General features: G+C 37.4%; 1 protein-coding gene across 1 annotated transcript in view; it reads right to left on the bottom strand.

Annotated features, from left to right (window-relative positions):
• GLS (glutaminase) overlaps nt 1–19,035 on the bottom strand; it is a 59,365-nt gene that overhangs the window by 14,523 nt on the left and 25,807 nt on the right. The window contains exons 8-14 of the mRNA XM_058027939.1: nt 17,795–17,827; nt 17,481–17,539; nt 16,352–16,418; nt 15,756–15,806; nt 13,214–13,390; nt 11,974–12,105; nt 10,156–10,248 (exon numbers count right to left, since the gene is read on the bottom strand). Of these exons, the coding sequence (XP_057883922.1) occupies nt 10,156–10,248; nt 11,974–12,105; nt 13,214–13,390; nt 15,756–15,806; nt 16,352–16,418; nt 17,481–17,539; nt 17,795–17,827 (612 nt within the window). The remainder of the gene's footprint in view (nt 1–10,155; nt 10,249–11,973; nt 12,106–13,213; nt 13,391–15,755; nt 15,807–16,351; nt 16,419–17,480; nt 17,540–17,794; nt 17,828–19,035) is intronic.

Genomic DNA, 19,035 nt, shown 5'->3' with positions numbered 1-19,035 from the left:
AAACACTATCAGGCAGGAGGTGCAAGTTCTTCAACTGCCCAAAAATATTCTTTGATTAATACAGAATAAAGAGTCACAGATAGGACTGAGCTCAGTTCTACCATTAATTCAACGAGTGCATGCTCAGAGATTATTACATTTAATTATTCTAATTTTTAAATGGGATTTAGAATCCTGTAAATGAAATTTGAAATCATCTGTGTTTCCAATATAGTGTGTGATTCCATAGGTATAGGCTGCTTCATGCTGTGTTTGGTTTTACTCAAGAGCCTGAAATACAGAACAGCCCTCGATGATGACAAGCCATGGAAGCAGAAACCTTGTTTCATGGCAACACACACTGGGAATCTGTAATGCCTTGTTATTTACAGTTCTGACTATTGATTCATTCTGAAGTATTAGTAAACTGATGCTGTTTAAATTACAGATAAGACTATTTAATCATGATGAATTAAGAGTTAAGTAATTAAACAAAATGTTTACTAGAATAAGTGAAACATCTACTTACCTTCTGCAACTGAGATTCCTTCACAAAGACCATGCCCATCTACTCCACTCCTGAGATGTGCAAACCCCACAGGGTGAGACAAGCTGGAACATTGGCCAGCCACGTTCCTGAACTGTCCCACTCCCACCTCTGCCTCCCCTGATGGAGGCAGAAGAAACAACCATTCCCTAATCCTGATCTCCAGAGGTGGAGGGTGGGTGACGCAAAGCAAAGTGCACACAAGGTGATTCCTCTCCCCCAGGAATCAAGGCATCCAACTCAATTTTACAAGAAAATTACATAGTATCATAAGAACGTCCAGGTTGAGTGGATGGGGCAGTTTCTCCTTTCCAGTGCCATCATCAGGAACAGGACAGCAGGAAATGTTGTAGGAAGCAGATTGGGTTTGTATTTCCCCTTTCTAGCAGATAAAACCAATACTAACAATGAACTAGGTTCAAGGGGTACACAGAAAAAAAACTCCACAGAAATCAGAGCTCAAGATTCAGAGCCATTGACTCCATCAGTATTAGATTACAGGATCCCAGGAACAGATGCTTCTTTAGTTGGAAGAAACTTCCAGGAAAAAAAAGCCTGATATGAAGCATCAATAACAGGTACTAGGATGGACCCAGCCAATACTGCTGTCACAGACACCCCTGAAAAAGAGATCATCCTAAATTTTTCAACACAGGAGGCCTTACAGCACCTAATGCTGAAGCTTCACCAGTGCTCAGATGACAATGTTGTGACTGGAGAGCTCCCCTGCCCCTTTCCATGTGTGCCTGGACAAACAGATGAGCCTGGCAGAAGAGGAGCTGATCTCAAGAGCTACTCACTAACAATTTCTTGTTATGTCTTATCCTTTGCTTAATACCCACATTGGTATGGGTATATCCATCCCATCCCTCTATTTTGGGGATGATTCCGTTGATTTCAGAAGGTACAAATACTGGGAAGAAGAGAGAAAACTGAGCACCAAAGCTGCCTTCACTAGATTACAGCCTCCACCTGCTGTTCCCAATGTCTTCTGGTACCAATGAATGAACACTCTTTTTGCTTTTGGAAACAACAGAATTAAGCACATCACTGAAAAGACACCCAAAATATCAAGTGAGAATTGAATTATCCTTCACAAGACTTAAGAGCTAAGTTGGCTGATTCCACTTTGTTTGGTATTTTTAAAGAAGATCTTTCATGGACATCCATAATCTCATAAATTGTGCCAGCAAGAGAAGTTCTTGAACACCTAATAAAGAAAACCAAATTAGAATAGCAGTAGTGAATAATAATGGATCAGGCAATTCCACAGAACTGCAAATTAACAAGAGGGAGTCATAGAAAAACCTGGCCTGGCTCCTGTCCTGGATGACCAGAAGTGTTACTGCTGCATTGCTGGCCATGAACAGTATGGCAAAGGAACGGCAGGTCGATTAATCCTTTCAACAAAAAGTTCACCAGATCAAGTGAAAAATCTAAAGCATGAAGACTTCCACCCTTTGAGGTGAAGACCAAATTTTCATTTCTAGGTGGCATGCATTTGCCATCAGCAGCTTGGATGAAAATACTTCAGTAATGACACCAATGTCCAAAGAATCCAATTTTTGTTTAAAAATGACCCTTTTAAAGAGTTTAACTTACTCCACACTGTGAAACATTTTCAGTACTTCTCATCAGCAATAAAACATTTTGCCAGCAAACAATGATGGCTGGAAGTTAAAAAACAGTAAAACAATTCTTGCAGTCAACTATTGCAGAAATGTTATACCTACTTTGGTGGCTGCTTTTCAAAGACTAAACCCCTGCAACAAAGAGCATTGGGAATATACAGAGAAACCTTAAAAGGGGGAATGAATGCTAAGCCATTGATCCTGGATGCAGGGGAAAATAACAAGAGCCTTTGAAGTAATGGATACAGACATCACCAACAGTGCAAGATTTGGGACCAAAGGACTGGGATCAACGCTGTCACATGAATCCAGTGGAATGCTGATGGCTGCTTTAGTGACAGAGCTGTGTTAAGCAGACAGCACAAAAGGATGTCTGCCTTTTCAAGGACCTATTGACACCATCGATACCCACACAACAGAGCAGAGCGGGGCAATGCTCCTGCTTCCCAGCCTGTAGGCACTCACAATTTGGGGATGACAGTTTACTCCTAAATACAGGTTTGGAACTGGAATTATAGCCAAAAGGAAGGACTTTGCTCCAGAAGGACACAGGGCACCTGCACTGCCAACAGACTGACTCCACCCTACAGGCTGAAAGCAGAATGGGCAAATCTTACCAGATGCTTGCACTCTGCTCTTGCTGAGAAGGTTCTCTCTAAATACTCTGATCAAGTTTCTATAAAACTTATTATTTTTAGGCTATGCATTCAATACCTTGTATTGAAAGGTAAGTTTTCCTTGTATTAAAAATATTTATTACCTTAAATAAATTATTTTCCTCCCTGCTTTTATCTTTAAACACTGCAAACAGTCATATTACTCCCCAGCAGCCTTGGTATATGGAATAAAATATACTCAGCTGTTTTAGCCTGCTTTTCTATACTCTCAATCATAATTGTTAATCCTGCTCTGCAATGAGTGAGAATTTTTTAAAACATGTTTAATCAAAACAGTTCATTCTCAGATCAAGATTACATTTTAATTATTTGATTTGCAATAATAACAGGCTGAAGAATTCTAAGAGAGGTCCTTGAAAAGAAGTGTGAAATGTACTTTGCATTCAGAAAGTAAAAGCTACACATATAACCAAAAGCAGGTCTATGAGTCCAAAAAAACCCTGATTATTGCATGAGTAATTCCTGAACAAACAATAAAGTTGCCTGCCTCAAGGAAAAAGCTGGGCTAGTGGATGACATCAACAGGAAATGAGTAGCATTATCTCTTCCTATCACTCCACTTGTGCTCTCAGTTCATTGTTTTGACAAGTGCTCTGATCACAAGGGGTCCTAACAGCACCGTGCCATCCCTCAGCAAATAGCACACTTCCATGTCTGCATTCAGCCTGTTGGGCTTCAATAGAAAAATAAAGGGAATATGGCCTGTTCAAATCCCTAAATCATTTCATTTCCAATGACATAATGAAAAAATACTTAGAACCTGGTAGGAAAAATACAGCAGGAAGTGAAAATACTAATTACTGCTGCCCAAAAGCCACTTTTACCTATGCCACTTCTAGGACTCTCCAAAAGCCAACAGATTACAGCATGATGGTAAAATCATCACATTCAGTGAAAACACAGAAGTCTCCATCAAAAACTACAGAAAGGGAAAATTCCAACTGTAGGCTAGGAAAAAATTCTTTAATCAAAGCATTAAAGCACTGGGATAACTCACCCAGCCAGATGATAAAACCTCATCACGGGAGGTTTCCAACACTTGACTGGCAAAGCCCTTGAGCAACACAATCCAAGTGACACGAGATGGTTCTTTGAGCAGGGGCCGGACTCTGAGATCTCCAGAGATCCCTCCCAGCCTCTGTCACCTCGTGGGTTCCTCCTCAGGTTGCTGACAGTCACTAGCGCTCCCTGAACCTCAGATAGGTTACAATAACTGCACCCAGCTGAGTAAATCTGACCTTTAAGGCAAGGTACAATATGAAGATAAATGTCCAGTTCACAGTGTGCACATGAGCTAGTAAAACCAGATGAAGGCACAACTGTGTGCCAGCTGAGTCAGAGTCAGAGCAGAGCAGCAGCTCCAACAGGAAGCAGCACCTTACAGCAGATACACTGCCTCACGTGCCTGCTCGGCACTAAATACATCAAAGTCTGCTTGGCTGGAACATTTTTGAGGATAGGAAGACATTCTGGAAGTACTTCCTTTTCCCCTTGTCCTTCCTTCAACCCCATTTCCTCCCCAGTCCTAGTGCTGAGGTGCAAAGTGTCCATTATTCTCCAGACATCCACCTGCCTTGTCCTCAGTCAAGCACCCATGCCAGCTTTACTGACTCAGTTAAGTCCTGCTCAAATTAAACTGGTAAAAAACCAAAATAACAAACCAAATACCCAACAACCTTGCCCCCACCACAGTTCTGCCACTGAACTCCATTCCAGGCTTTATTCAGCTAAGCTGCAGCCTCAGATGTGACCATTAGGCACCCCTGCTATGCACAGGAGAAATGCACGTGGCATTTTCAGGAGTAGCTGAGCCATGTGCACAGTGCTGCCACTCAAGCCTTGCAGAAACATTTAAATGTTCAATGTCCAAGTCATACCAAAAAGTCTGCATAAAGCAAGATTAGATGCCCATAAGAAAATTAACTCCTACTTGCAAAAAAACCAAAAGAAAAGAGGGCATTTTTAATTTTGCACACAATATACTCTAGGAGCAAACAGCAAATCAGAAACCATGCTTGATTCAAGGCAGGTAGTTTAATAATTTAGACTATTTTAATTATTCAACACACTAGGACATGAATTCCTGAAAGAAAGTGGAGCTATGCATGACTCAACCATGTCTTTACATATATTAGTTAGTCATGCACTTTCCAGACTAGACAAATGTGGAACAGACAAGGTACCAGCATGATTGAAAAAAATAGCTCTAGTTAAGATTTCTACCCAATTTAAAGCCTCCTGCCAACCCTCCAACCACCACAGACACACGTGACTCAAATCCTCAAGGAGACTGCACTGAAGGCAAATTATTAGGTGTATTTGTCATTCTAATAAGAAACCTGCTGAAACAAGTTTATTCTTGTTTCACTGCAATAACTGATTCTGAACCTTCAAAAAAACTACAGAAATATTATTTAAAATTTAAAAAAAAAGAAAAACAGTACATGCCTACAAACAATGTTTAGGATACTAAAACATCATACATTAATTATGCTCATAATTAATTCCTTTGTTCACAAATTACTGTGCATCAATGACATGTATGTATCAAGACCAAGAGATACATGAGCAATAAAAAACCAACATAATCCATCTCCCCCTCCCACCCTCCCTCCTCAGAATCCATTGCCTTTTTATTCATCTACCCACCCATTGGTCTTCTGACACAAATATATACTGAAAACCAAAATATAAGAGCCAAAATAATTCTACAGTAAATCACCTGTGGCTCTGTGTACCTACTAATGTTTTTCTTTTCTTCATCTTTATGACTTTTAGAGAATAAACTCTTTTGATATGTGATGTTTTTAAGTATAATGAACATACAGCTCATTTTACAACCATAGGACAAAGAACTTCAGCTTATAAACCAGTCTGCAGAAAAGCTAAATTAACAATTCTGACCCATCCTCAGTAGAGGCAGGCCCCAGCATCACTACCAGAACAATGTGGGGCTTGGACCACCTCCCTTGCTACACAAGCTGTATTTTTTCCCTTCATAATGCTCAGGATCAGCAGTTACTACACTGGCACCATTAACCATACATTTTCCATGTGACTGAATCAGTATCTTCAAAACCAGACAAAAGCACAGTGATGTTAAAATTCACCTGCACCAGGACTTCTTTATTAAAAAATCATAGTGACAAAGTTTTGCTACCTTGATTTTTTGCCTTCAACTTCCTAAGATAACAGTTCAAATAGAAAAATAATTATTGTAGAAAATGTTTACAAAATCTTAGGAAAGTTTTCAGTGACTGGTTTAACTAAAAATGCTTATTCCACCTACTCTTCCAGAATCTTTTTTTGAACAGAGTACTCACTATCTCAACTTCAATCTAAAAAATGTGTTTGAATAAATCTGTTCTCCATTGAGAAAAAAAAATACAATAAAAAATCAGCTTAAAATAAATTTATTAAACAATACAAAAATAAGCATGCTGGAAATCAAGATACATAAATAACATACAATGCAAATGAAAAATGGAAAACGAGACAGGTAACTTAACAACTGAGCCAAAAGGTACAACACAAATGCTAAAATAAATCTTTAAAAAGCATTTACATTTCTAATGAAATGTTAATGATGCTGACAAAGAAAAACAAACAAACAGCTAAAATGCTTGAATATCAAGAATTGCTATTACTGTAGCACAGGTGAACACTAGAACCGTTGCAGACTTCACACATGGAATGACTGAACCTGGGTGGCCCTGGCCCGTGGTGGTGACCTTGGCCCCCAGGTGCCCTGCAGGACCAGGAGCCATCTGCACACGTGGCAGCAGCCAGGGCAGGAAACTACAAGTGTGGGCAAGTTACAGAACAGTTGGTTCAGAGGAGTCTCCTCCCGACCCTTCCTAGCTGGAAGCTGCCTTCAATTCTGAGGCAGGCTTCAAAAGCATATATTACAGAACTGTAATATATTTATATATATATATTTAAAGATTGTTTAAGCTGTACCCTAAATATTCTTATTATGCATATTAAAGACCTAGTAGTTTTCTCATTTTTGTATTTCCCATGCAGGACTTTACCACATATGGAAAAATTGTCCATCTTCAACCACATCTTTAGAAGTGGCTTCAAACAGTACTGAAAATCAAGGTGGGTAGAGTCAGACCAAGTAAATCCTGCATCATGCCTTTTCCATTTTTAATTAAATCAGCAAGTCATCCAGCAACATGTCACCACTGTAAATACTTTCCATTAGCAGCACAGACACATTATGTTCCCTCTTGCAACTGAGGGTATTTCAGGTAAAGTAGTTCTGCAGGATCTGAATACTTGTTATGTCTCTTAGCTACTAGTTTACTGCAAAATCCTCAAACAGGCAAGACATTTTTATAATTGAAGACTTTGCCTTTATTCTGAGGATAAGCACTAACAAACCTAACCTTACCATTAGAGATAAGATTATAAAATAGTTATTATTCAGCAATTCATGACTGACACTTATTACTGACATTTGCACAACAGATTTACCTCTTCATCCCAGTAGGGCATCAAATTCACTGAAAATTGATGTTCTGTACTGTTTTGCTTAAAGCCATCCTAGGCTTCAAAGACAGGAAGCCCATCCTTTTACAATACTCTGCTAAATGAAGATTATTCAGGGTTTAGTCAGAGCTTTCTCAAATGTTTATGCAAAATTAACAATACCTAAACAGATTAATTAAGAGCAGCTTGCTTTCTCAGAGAACATCAGCTCTGTTTTATGCATCTTCCTAAACTCATGAACATCCAGATGGGTCAAAAAATGGCAGAAAAAAACTAACTCTGCCTTTAGGCAAAACTCACGTATCAACAGTCTGGAGTTTTAGATAAAAAAAGGGAGAGGGATTGGAGAAGGAAGCAGAGAGAAGAGGTGAAGGTGTTACTACAGAACTGCTTGTCACTGTCTCTTAAAATCCTCTACCAGCTAATTCTATTTATCATGGCTTGGACAAGTTTCTCCAGTTTGATAAACCAGGACTCTGTGTGATGTGTACTAGGGATGGCACACATCAGATTATTTGCCTATTTATAGAGGAGAAGCCTTTATAGAGAATGCTTTTCTAAGACTTTCTGCATTATTAAGAATCTAATTCCTGCAAGTGTTAAGAATTTAGCAAGTTGCTGACCTCTGTTCAGAACTGCCTATTGAGCCTATCTGAAGCTTAAATATATCATTTAGAGCTACACCCTACTCATGATACTCAAATTATCAAATTATGCAGCTTAAGAGATGCAGCTGGCTGTGGAAAAACGCAAGTCCTCTTCCTCAGTAAGCTGACAGAGCTGCAAACCCAAAATCATTTCAAAAAAATAGCAATTAATTACAACTTAAGAATTTGCTCCTGTGTACATGAAACCTCATACATGAACATATGCACAGAATTATGTTTGAAAAACAGCTCTAAACAGTCCCAATAAGATCTACCTATCTGCTTCCCTGTGAACATATTTCCTGCTCACTGCTCAGTTGGTTACCAGTCGAAGCCCCAGATTGCTTACATTCCTTTCCAGGGTGGAGCACAGCACTATTAGTGAGGCAGATTTCTGAGTCATAACTACCAGCTGGCAGCACAGGCAGCAAGAGAGACACTCCAAATAGCTGGGACAGAAATCTCTCTGCTGCATTAGTAAACTTGCAAACAAGACAGGTTTTCTTTCCTCCTCCTCCTCTTCCCCACTTCTCCCACTCCTGCCCAGGCATTTTTGCTCCCTTTATTACAATATTAGCATTAATAATTATTAATGGTTTGATAAAAAGAAAAAATGATCTTCACTAGCATGGCATATGTAAAAGGTCCATTTCTCTTCAAATTTGAAAGCTCATATTAAAGAAAGTCTGATATGGTAATAATATGACTCAGAACCTATCTCCACTTAATATACAATTATTTAGAAATTCAGGAATTTGCTGTATTTTGCCAAATACTATTTTATATTTTAATTAATATTCTATCTTTACATGCTGACCCTGCTCAGTGGACACAAGCTTTTGCCCATTCTCAAAGTTCATATACTTAAAAATCTCAGATATAAACAAAAATAAACAGATACACCACAAAAGTGGTATGTATCTTTGAAAACACTAAGATTTACCTTTACTTTTTTTCTTTAACTAAACGTGTTCTAAGTAACTACAAAAGTCAGTTTACAGCTTTGGGGTTGTTTGCACATGCTTTTTCCCACACACCCTTGAACTTTGACAATCTTTTTGGTATAGCATACAAAATTTACACAAAAAATATATATAAATGAAACACCAGGTAAACAATATTCAAATCAAAATTAAATCTAGAGATGCTTGAGGGTTTTTAAAATGAAGAATTTAATGGAGCTAGAACCCATTTGTTTAGTTCTGCTCTCCCCGACCTTCCATTCTATACACTACGGTTCTGGAGATGTCCTCGTTTGATTCAGGTGACACTTTTTTCCATACTGTTTCTTTTAAAGCAAGTTCTTGCTGGAGATTCTCATAGTCCATTGGTCCAAAGGAATGCTAGTTGTTCAAGCAACATACATTATTTATTAGTGTACTTGAAGGAAAAAAAAAATCCATACTTGCAGTCATTGCTAACAGACTCAAGTGTTTCAGCTCTTCAATTAAACTGTTAGTTTCACTTTTCCACTTATAAAAAAATTAAACTCAAAACTGGGTGATTTTTAGATGTATACATGCAAATAGAAGCACTTTAATAATCATTCTACTGTATTGAAATTTTCATGCCTTAGTCAAAACATTAATGGTATTGAAAACAAAGAGGTTTTCCTTATCTCAATGCCCTCATGCTTGTATCATTTGTAAATGCAGCTGGAGTGGATTCAGTTCATTCCCAGACACTGCTTATGCTGCTCCCTAAGTAGCAGGCTCTTGTCTGCAGCACTATTCATGCCTGAATTCACTGCCTGTGCAACTCTCAGCAGGTCATGTGCTGTTAGAGATATCCTTGTGAAAACACAGCTACACACAGATCTCGTGCATTGCAGCACACACCAGAAAGGCTAAGCCCACAAGCTGGTCAAGTCTTTAATAAAGGCAACCAGTACAGTAAAACTCTTGGCAACCTCCATCAGATACCATCTACCTAATCTAGCAGGGGGGATGAACTGCATGAAATGGAGTTACAAATTTAGTAATGAATTCTCCTAACACAAAACCCTGTGACAGTGTGGTCCACCCAGGTAAGTGCCCACTAATAATGTACACTAACTAGATGATCTGAAAGCTTTGATGCAATACATGTCATTGAGCAGTTTGGCATTTAGAGAAAAACTTGCCATATTTCCCCTGAAGTCTATGAGCAATACTCACTGCACACAGACAGTAACTTACCCGCTGATCACCTCCTTCTCTGCGAGGATCAAGCTTTTTTGCAAAGTGTCTCAAATTATCGTAGTTATGGAAATTGCACAAAGAAACCAGATCCTGCAAGTATTTAGAGAACATGCATTATTATCTGCATAGGATAGCCAAATGCTTCTCACTTAATAATAATACTACCACTTACATTTTGCATCATATCCTAGTAACTTAAACAGTAAGAAGTTTATTTAATAAATCAATACCCATGTCCATAAGGCACTTTGAACATAATAGATCTACAGGATAAAATTCTAATAATGCCTTGAAATAATACCTTTAAATAATACCTTTATAATATCATCTTCCTTCTTACAGAAGGATGAAACAAGGAGCAAATTTGCAAAATATCTATTTTAATACATTCCTACTTGAAGACAGGAAGCCCATCCTTTTACAATACTCTGCTAAATGAAGATTATTCAGGGTTTAGTCAGAGCTTTCTCAAATGTTTATGCAAAATTAACAATACCTAAACAAATTAATTAAGAGCAGCTTGCTTTCTCAGAGAACATCAGCTCTGTTTTATGCATCTTCCTAAAATCATGAAAATCCAGATGGGTCAAAAAAAGGGGCAGGAAAAAACTAACTCTGCCATTAGGCAAAACTCACGTATCAAAAGTCTGGAGTTTTAGATTAAAAAAGGGAGGGATTTAAAGCATAAATGAGCTGTATGTAACCCTTCAGGAACAGAAAAACTTCAATCAAAAGGGTGAAACAAGGAAATGAGTGACATAAGGGATTCTCAATCAGTATGAATTACAACATGAAAGACTATAATTAAAAAACTTGGCAATGCTGTTCTGTTTTTAAAAGTGACTGCTACATTCATGTTACTTGTATGCCACAATCATGTATCAGTTTTTAGGTCTCATTGCAACGCAGAATTGATGCAGTACATCCTTCACCCACCCCTCTATTCTAGGATTTAGAATTACATTACCACACCATTTAATATGAAGCTTTAAAGAGCTTTAACTAGAATCAGTAACTTCTTAATTTGAAACTATGTAAATATTAGATAAATAGAAGCAGGGAAAGTTTTAACTGCTGCTCAACCTCCCATTTATAATTAAGCAATCATCATTACTAGGCAGTTTTAGGGAGAAAAAAGGAAGAAATTTTTTACATTCTCCTCTCCCACAAAACACCTTAATTAATCATTGCAAAGTCCTCCCCAAAATCTCTCCTGCTTCTAATGCTCCTATCAGCAGACTATCCACAGTTCTTTCACTGGCTCAACATGAAGCATGGAAGAGTTTGCCCAACATCTGGGTATCATCTATGAAGATATCTTTTATGTCAGATGGTTTACAATAATCAGTTTAAAAATACATCAAAATGGAAGTATTTCATTGCAGTCTTTTTCTTTTATTGCAATGAAATAAGAGTTGCATTTCCAGTGTTTGAAAACTGCACTTTATGACAAGAAATGGAAACAAGTCTCTAAATAGAGCTCTACAGTTTTAATGTATATACTGGAATCCAGCACTTTCATTTCCCCATGATGTGGTCCTTCTCAAAGCTTTTTCACAACAATTTCTCCAGTGTTTCTGGCATCATACTTCAGTGCTCACTGAAATCAAGTGCTATTTACTACTAAAAAGCAAACATCTATTCTTAGACTTTCACCCTTGGACCAGATGAAACTTGCTATGTAGGGAACAATCAGAAATCACTATTTAATTCACTTAGATCTCAGCTATGCCAACTGAAGCTCAGTAAACACCAGCTGCAAAAGCAAAAAAAACCCAGAAAACAAACCCAAACCCCAAGGGCAATGGTGCTTACATGACAAAAGTGAATTCCTTTAACACTGTTGCCCATCTTGTCCAAAGGAGGTGACCAGCACATCAAGCCCATGACATTAGGAACAACCAGAAGAATCCCACCAGCAACTCCAGACTTGGCAGGAAGACCAACCTACAGAATAATCAGAGAATTACTGGCCTCTGCAATTGTTCCTCACTATTGTAACACAATGCATCAGCATCTTCCTGAAGATTATTGTGCAGCATTAATAAAACATGTATCTGGAAGGCACTTGAAGCTGGGAAAGCATTATTACTTATCTCTTTTTAGATAAACAATAATCTGATGCAGTTTGTGACAATCCAAGGTTCACAATCATAAAACTATTTGCTCACAGGAATACAGTGGGTCAATAATGCTGTGAAAGAACATAATTTAAATTTATTTTTTTTTAAAAGTAATTATGACTGAGCAGTACTACACAAGAGTATGTCTCACAAACAGTTTGCAACAAGGTGGTAGAATGAAGCTGTAAAAATCTTGACTGGAAAAGATAAAAAGCAAAAAACCACAAGAAAATTGGAAAGTATCTATGAAATCATACAATAACCTACTTAATTACAATCTGATCAAAGGCATTACTTTTTTTATTAGGAACTAACATGTCACATATCTTCATGGCTCTCCAAGCAGCAACTTTTATGTCACACAATGCACCATAATCAATTTTATGTGTATGCAGTAAGGAAAAACTAAAAATGCTGAAAAAAAAATACTGAAAGCATAAGATACATTCCATCTTGAATTATAAACATGTAAGGAACACACTGCTAGAAAACAGGAGCACAGTACATGTGCCGTGTGTGTGACAGCCATTTTCACACATATAAGGACAATTTCTGAGCCTGAGTTACTAAAGAAAAAGCAACTGTTTGCAAAGGCTTTCTGCTATCCTTGACTCCCATACAGCAGGATTGCTTCAGCCATGAAGAAATGTTGCTTCTGTTGCTCTCATGAACAGCCTTCCTAAGGAACACTTTTATCTTTTGATATGAAAAGGATTCCCTGAAGTAAAGGCAGAGTGCTCTAGGGTATGTGACACTAGTAGAGCCATGAATCCTTGGTGAGACTTTCCCTTACAGTGCGCTCAATTTCTAAACAATTCGTGTAACACCTTCTCTTCTGCCTCAAAACAAGGAAGCAATCCTTAGAACATAGAAAATACTAGCAGAAATTAACCTTCCTGGTCAGCTGTAATTTAAACCTGTGAAGTACTTACATGGAAGGCAAACTGCCCTGAAAAGTCATACATGCCACAGGAATGCATCAAACTCAAGGTATTCCGGACTGCCTCGGGGCTCAGGACTCTCTCACCAGTGATTGGGCAAAAGCCACCATTAGCCAGAGTTGCTGCCATCACACTTGCTGACTCACATGTTACTTCTATTGAGCAAAGCTTATGGAAAAGAAATAGAGATTATAAGCACTGGTACTTCTAGCAGAGTAAGGCCAACTACAGCAGGACCAACAAAATACTGAAATCTTAAAATAACATCTCAGAATCACCTGTAGCATAACATTTCTTACAGATTACACTGGTAGCATCAATTACTACAGTCTGAATCTTTCTGCTATAAAGATCCCAGTGACAGTGTTTGTAAACCCTCTTAAAAGCTGGGGACAGTATTTTTATGGGTTAGTGTCTCTGCTCGATTCCTCCCCCCACCCCCCTTATGTTCCTTTGAGAGGAAGAGGTCTGTAAAACAATCTCTAAAAAAGTATTTTGCATCTGCTTAAATGGCAAAGCCACAGAATGACTGGTTTTTATTTTTTTTCAATTTGAGCTTGTTTCGTGTGGTGGGTTCTTTTTATTTTAAAGCTTTAGAAGATCCCACACATTATTAGAAGTACAATTTAAAGCTGCAAATTCTAGCACATGCAAGTGTTAATGCCAGCACTTCCTGCTGATGCAGCCTTATTTCACCTTTCTCATATTTAATTTCTTATATAGTAATGATACAACCACACCATAGTTTTTCCCAGGATCCCTGCTTCAGTACAGACTATACATACTTTGGTGACACATCAGGAAATGTGATAAGATGCCATCACCTGATGCTGTCTCAATTCTGCAGAAACCAAAAGATAAGTTGGTTTCAACCTGAAGCTGAAATGCTGCTCTAAAAAGTAAACAAACTAGTGCTCCTATCCTTGTTTCTGCCAAACAGTCATTACATGATACTTCATGAAGTTACCTAAGCCACGTTTGCATGAGTAGTTACTACCTGGAATTCTTATTTTCCGGGTGCCAAACTCAATACATCCTAGTCCAATCAACTGGAGTTGCAAATCAAGAGATTGTCAGAGACGCATCTAAAATGGCAACTGTGTTTTAAACATATGAAGTATTACATAATATCACCTACTTTCAAAAAAAAAATTGTTTCTAGGTTCTCAGTTTAAGCACCTGCATTCTGTACCTCCTTTGTCTAAACTGAGAATAATCCATCCTCACTTTACAGAGATAATAGGCAAGTACGTTTATTCCTGCTCAGAAAGTTCCCAGTCACAAAAGGGAAGAAGGAGCATTACAGAAAACCCAAAGAAAAGAAACAACTAGACTTTTAAGTAGAATCTGAGTGTTGGAAAGGTAGGCATTGTACCCTAACAGGAAAAGAGAAATGCTGCTCGTGTATGAGCTACCCTTTTCCTGAGCATGGAGTGAAAAGGGGATTTTTCAAGGGAAAAAAGAAACAATGACACACGGTCATTAAATCAGAGATTAGAATGCACAAAAATGAGGCCAAATTAAAATACATCAGAAAAGTAAGCTTTAGCATTTCTTAACTTATGAATAGCTTCCACTTAGAAAACACATCAGGCAGTGGGATACAAGGCATTTAAAAAGCATTTTTATACAGTAAATTCATATAAATTACACATTCTCTTCTGTCACAAGTTCATAATAGACCATTAGCTTGTACCTAGTTTCTAACTCAACAGGAGGTCAACTACACCTAATCACACATACCTTACTTCATAAACACTCATCCAATCTAAACATAAGAGAGCAGGTGCATCCCCACAAAAAACTCAAAATTCGCATTTTGAAAATAATGCCTTACAATTTGCATAAGTAACACGAATCTCCAAGTCAAAAACAGATTTTGAGAACTCTGTATTTCTTTTTTTAAACTCTCCCAGATGAAGTGAATCAGTAACACAACTTGAACTGCCTCTTGAGAACTCTACACAGCAGGGCTGAGCATTTAAACATTAGGAAACTCTTACTGAGGAAATACCTCACACTTGCAAGTTCTCATTTTGTGACAGTTGTAAATAACTTGCTGAAAGTGAAAAAGAAAAATATATATATATTCTTACTCAAAAGCATTGAATGAAACCAAAAGGAGGTGATATTCCCACTCCTTCCCTTGTAGCACTCCCTCAAGCCTACAGCTCAGCATGCACTCTCCAGCCACAGAGGTTAAACTACTCCACAGCACCATAAGAAGCAGCTACCCAAAGAGGAAGTGTTTTGTCAAACTCACTGAGGTAATACAAGACATTTCAAGCTTCTAACTTCAAGTGGTTTAAAGGCTATTGCTAGTTTGTATTAGCAACAAAGACACCTGAGTAGATCACCTAAATAAAAGCAAATCTGGATACATCACACATACATCTGTCATTTCCAGAGTTAAACAGAAGCTGACATTTAACTGCACGTCATTAAAGCCTCCATGTCTAGGCACAAATCAGCTTCTACTGCTTATAATAGCAATTCTAAGCCTATGCTGAGTCTCAATTTTAAAGTCAGTTACCTGAAAATAGAAGTCTAGTATAGCAACCATATCCGTGCCTTCAGGAAAGCACTGAGGAAGAAAAAGAAAGAGTCTTTAGATAAAATGATTTTTTCTTTAATTATCACTTTTAGATAGACATACCTTTAGCTATACTGTTGTCAGCATACTAAGCATTAGGTGTATTTTAATATAAATATTCAAATGTAGTAAGTAGAAATACTTAATGACATCAGACTTAAAAATAACACAGTGCAGCAATATCAATAAACTAGGTATTAAAATATTTTCCAGTATAGTTTTCAACATGTTTACATAAGCAAATGGAAAAATGCATCCAGGAGATTTATAAAGTCACCTCTATAGCACAGATTACACTTTTTACAACAAAGAAAACAAATTGCCATGGCTATGTTACAGAAAAATATTAGAGGTATTTTATAAGAATGGCATAAATATCACACTTTTTAAACAACAGCATTTGAATAACACGGGTAAGACATGTCCAGTATGAATCTGTGCCATACTGTACATAAATTAAAAGGCTTCACATATTACAAATAAAACCCAGCAAATCATCTTCAAAATACACTTAAGATAAAAAAAAAAAAATTAACCTTTTTTTCTTTCAAGTAATAGCCAATTGCAAAGTTTCTATCTCCACTCTCTCTTTCAGACTGGAACCTAAAAGAGAAGAAAAAAAAAAAAAAAAAAAGACAAGGCAACATGTCAGACTTTCCAAAAAACCCCCAAAATCAAGATGTATAAAGTAATTCAGTAAAATTCCATGTAAAGGATCCATCACTTCTGAACACAACTATTCTACTAATGGGACAGAAGTGGCCACAGCAGCTCATCCCAGTTCACCCAGCTGGAGTGAATCAGCACTGACGTCCAAATACACACAGTACTGGTTACCTACACAGCACAAGCTGACCTGGAGAGAAGGCAAAGGAAGGTAAAATCCTCATCCTGGAAGCATTTCTGAATAGGCCAGAGTGGGATGGACCATCCCACACTGGGACAGTGGAAGGGTCACTATTCCCTGCCCAAAGCACAGGAATGTGAGGATCACACAGCAGCTCAGACAAAGGCTGCACTCCTCACTGGGATGACAGAGCAAAGGATGAAGCCTAAAGGAGGAACTCCTGCCCAGTTCCTTCTGCAGTACACACCTTTTACTGAAACAAAGCTCAGGAAAACACCTCTGCACATGCACTGGAAACAACTCTGCTAAAGAGATCTTCATAATTTACCCTTTGCTGCCTGAAAAAGCTCTCAAGATTTTTGGAATGCTATACACTGAGTTTAGGAGGGGAACTGTTTGTTTGAGAAAAGAATTTAAATATGCAAAGTAAAAAAAGCAGAAGTCCCAGTTGTATCAACTATACCTCCTAAATATTTGATATGCAGCCACCAACATGCAGAGTTTAATTTTTAATATGAATGCCAGGAAGAGAAGAGTTGCACTTACAGCTCTCATTGCCATAGCACCAACAGAGCACTAAGACAGAATAATGACATTTTCAAAGAGGTAACCAACACTTTTAGGTGAAATTTAGCCACACTGATGTCAGAGACATGCACAACTTTAGTTGTAAATTTGTAAGTGAAAGACACTCTCCAATAAAAGGGATGAAATGCTGGTTGAAATGTAAATAACTGAATTTCTCATAGGCTCAAAATATCAGTTATCAGTTGAACCACTTTCCACCTAACCTTACTAAGTGAATAAAAAATACTTACGTGGCATTACTGAATCCAACATACTCATTACCAGCCATTTTATTCATGAACTGCATCACCTGGCAGAGACAAAGACAAAGAAAAGCAATATTTTTACACATAAAAAGGTTATGAACTTTCAACCCAGCCTTACCCTAAATCTTGCAACACCATCTTAGAAATGCAATACAAATAACTAAATGTTTAAGCAACCAAGTACATCTACAAAGATAAAGCCCAGGCTATGACTAAAATTTCACTTTCAATTCCCTTGCCATCTTGAAACTTTTATCACTGAAATTAGTTTAAAAAGAGAAGTTAAAATGTTAACTTACGTAGTCAAATTTTTCTGCGTTATTTGCTCCTTGCTGCAAGAAAAGAAAAATAATTTACAAAAATTGTTAACAAAGGAGCAAAGTTAGTTCACTTAACAGTATTAGGATTTTAATGCAAATAACTAAGGTATGAGTCTAATTAAGAATAAGGTACTACAATCACTTCATAAATTAATGAAAAAATTTACATGTTAGATAAGTAAATCTTTAATTATCATTTAAATAATCCTATGCATCTTAAACACCTGTATGCTGGAGATTAATTTAAATTGGAAAAGGTATGCTTTATTTTAAGTGCTCTCTATTCAACTTTACATGCTTAGCATAAGTAAATGCAGTAGCTAAAGCAAAAACATACAAAAGTAACTACAAACAGGATAATTACAGTAAAAACACTAACTTTTTATAGATTAGTAAGGCAAAGGTATTCTCAAATTACCAACAGAGCTGAGCATAGGGAGGTTCAGGCTACTTAAGTTAAAATATTTCCACAGCCAGCGCCCATACTAAGAATTTAGACTGAAGACTTAAAATGAAGTGTTATCCCTAACTATGAAAATAAATGCAATTAATTTAAAAATATCTGAATAATGTCCTACCTATTAATAATTGTCGAACAGCTAGAAAAACAGAATTTTCCATTATAGGGCACATCACTGTGCTAACAATGTACAGGAAAATCTAAACCCAACTTAATAAGGATGACAGTGGAACTTAATTCTTAGGGTGGGCTTGATTTTGGTTTTTCAGGGAGGATGAGGGGTTGTTATTTTGAGGATTTTTTTCCTTCCTTGTTCAAGAACATTCTCAAATTTAGTAGCTGCCAGTTAAAGACATTAATTTTTTAGAGGTCTCTGATAGGTGACCTTTCACAAATTCCTATACAAAGAGATTCAAAGAGGACTGGGAGGTAAAAGATAGCACGGGGTCCACTGGGGGGAGTTTTAATTTTTTTTTAAGTAGCCAAGTAGAATTTTTGGAGGAAGTTTAAAAACCAATGGCATCACATACACAAGTGGAACAATGTATCTGGAGAAGATATTTTAATACAGGATTTTAATATTAAAGACATTCTATTTAGAATAACAAGACTAACAAATCTCAAACAATTCAAGACGCTACTTGCACTGTGTTTAGTGTGGGGATGGGGAAGAAAGTGGAAAAAACAGAAGCTTTATATCAACCAGTATTTTACTTAATTAAATGCATAAAGCCAGTCTCATTTCCCACTCTGTATGTGG

Source organism: Melospiza georgiana, chromosome 7 (assembly GCF_028018845.1).
Source record: "Melospiza georgiana isolate bMelGeo1 chromosome 7, bMelGeo1.pri, whole genome shotgun sequence".
NCBI classification, from domain to species: Eukaryota; Metazoa; Chordata; class Aves; order Passeriformes; family Passerellidae; genus Melospiza; species Melospiza georgiana.
This window is presented reverse-complemented; position numbering and strand designations above follow the sequence as displayed.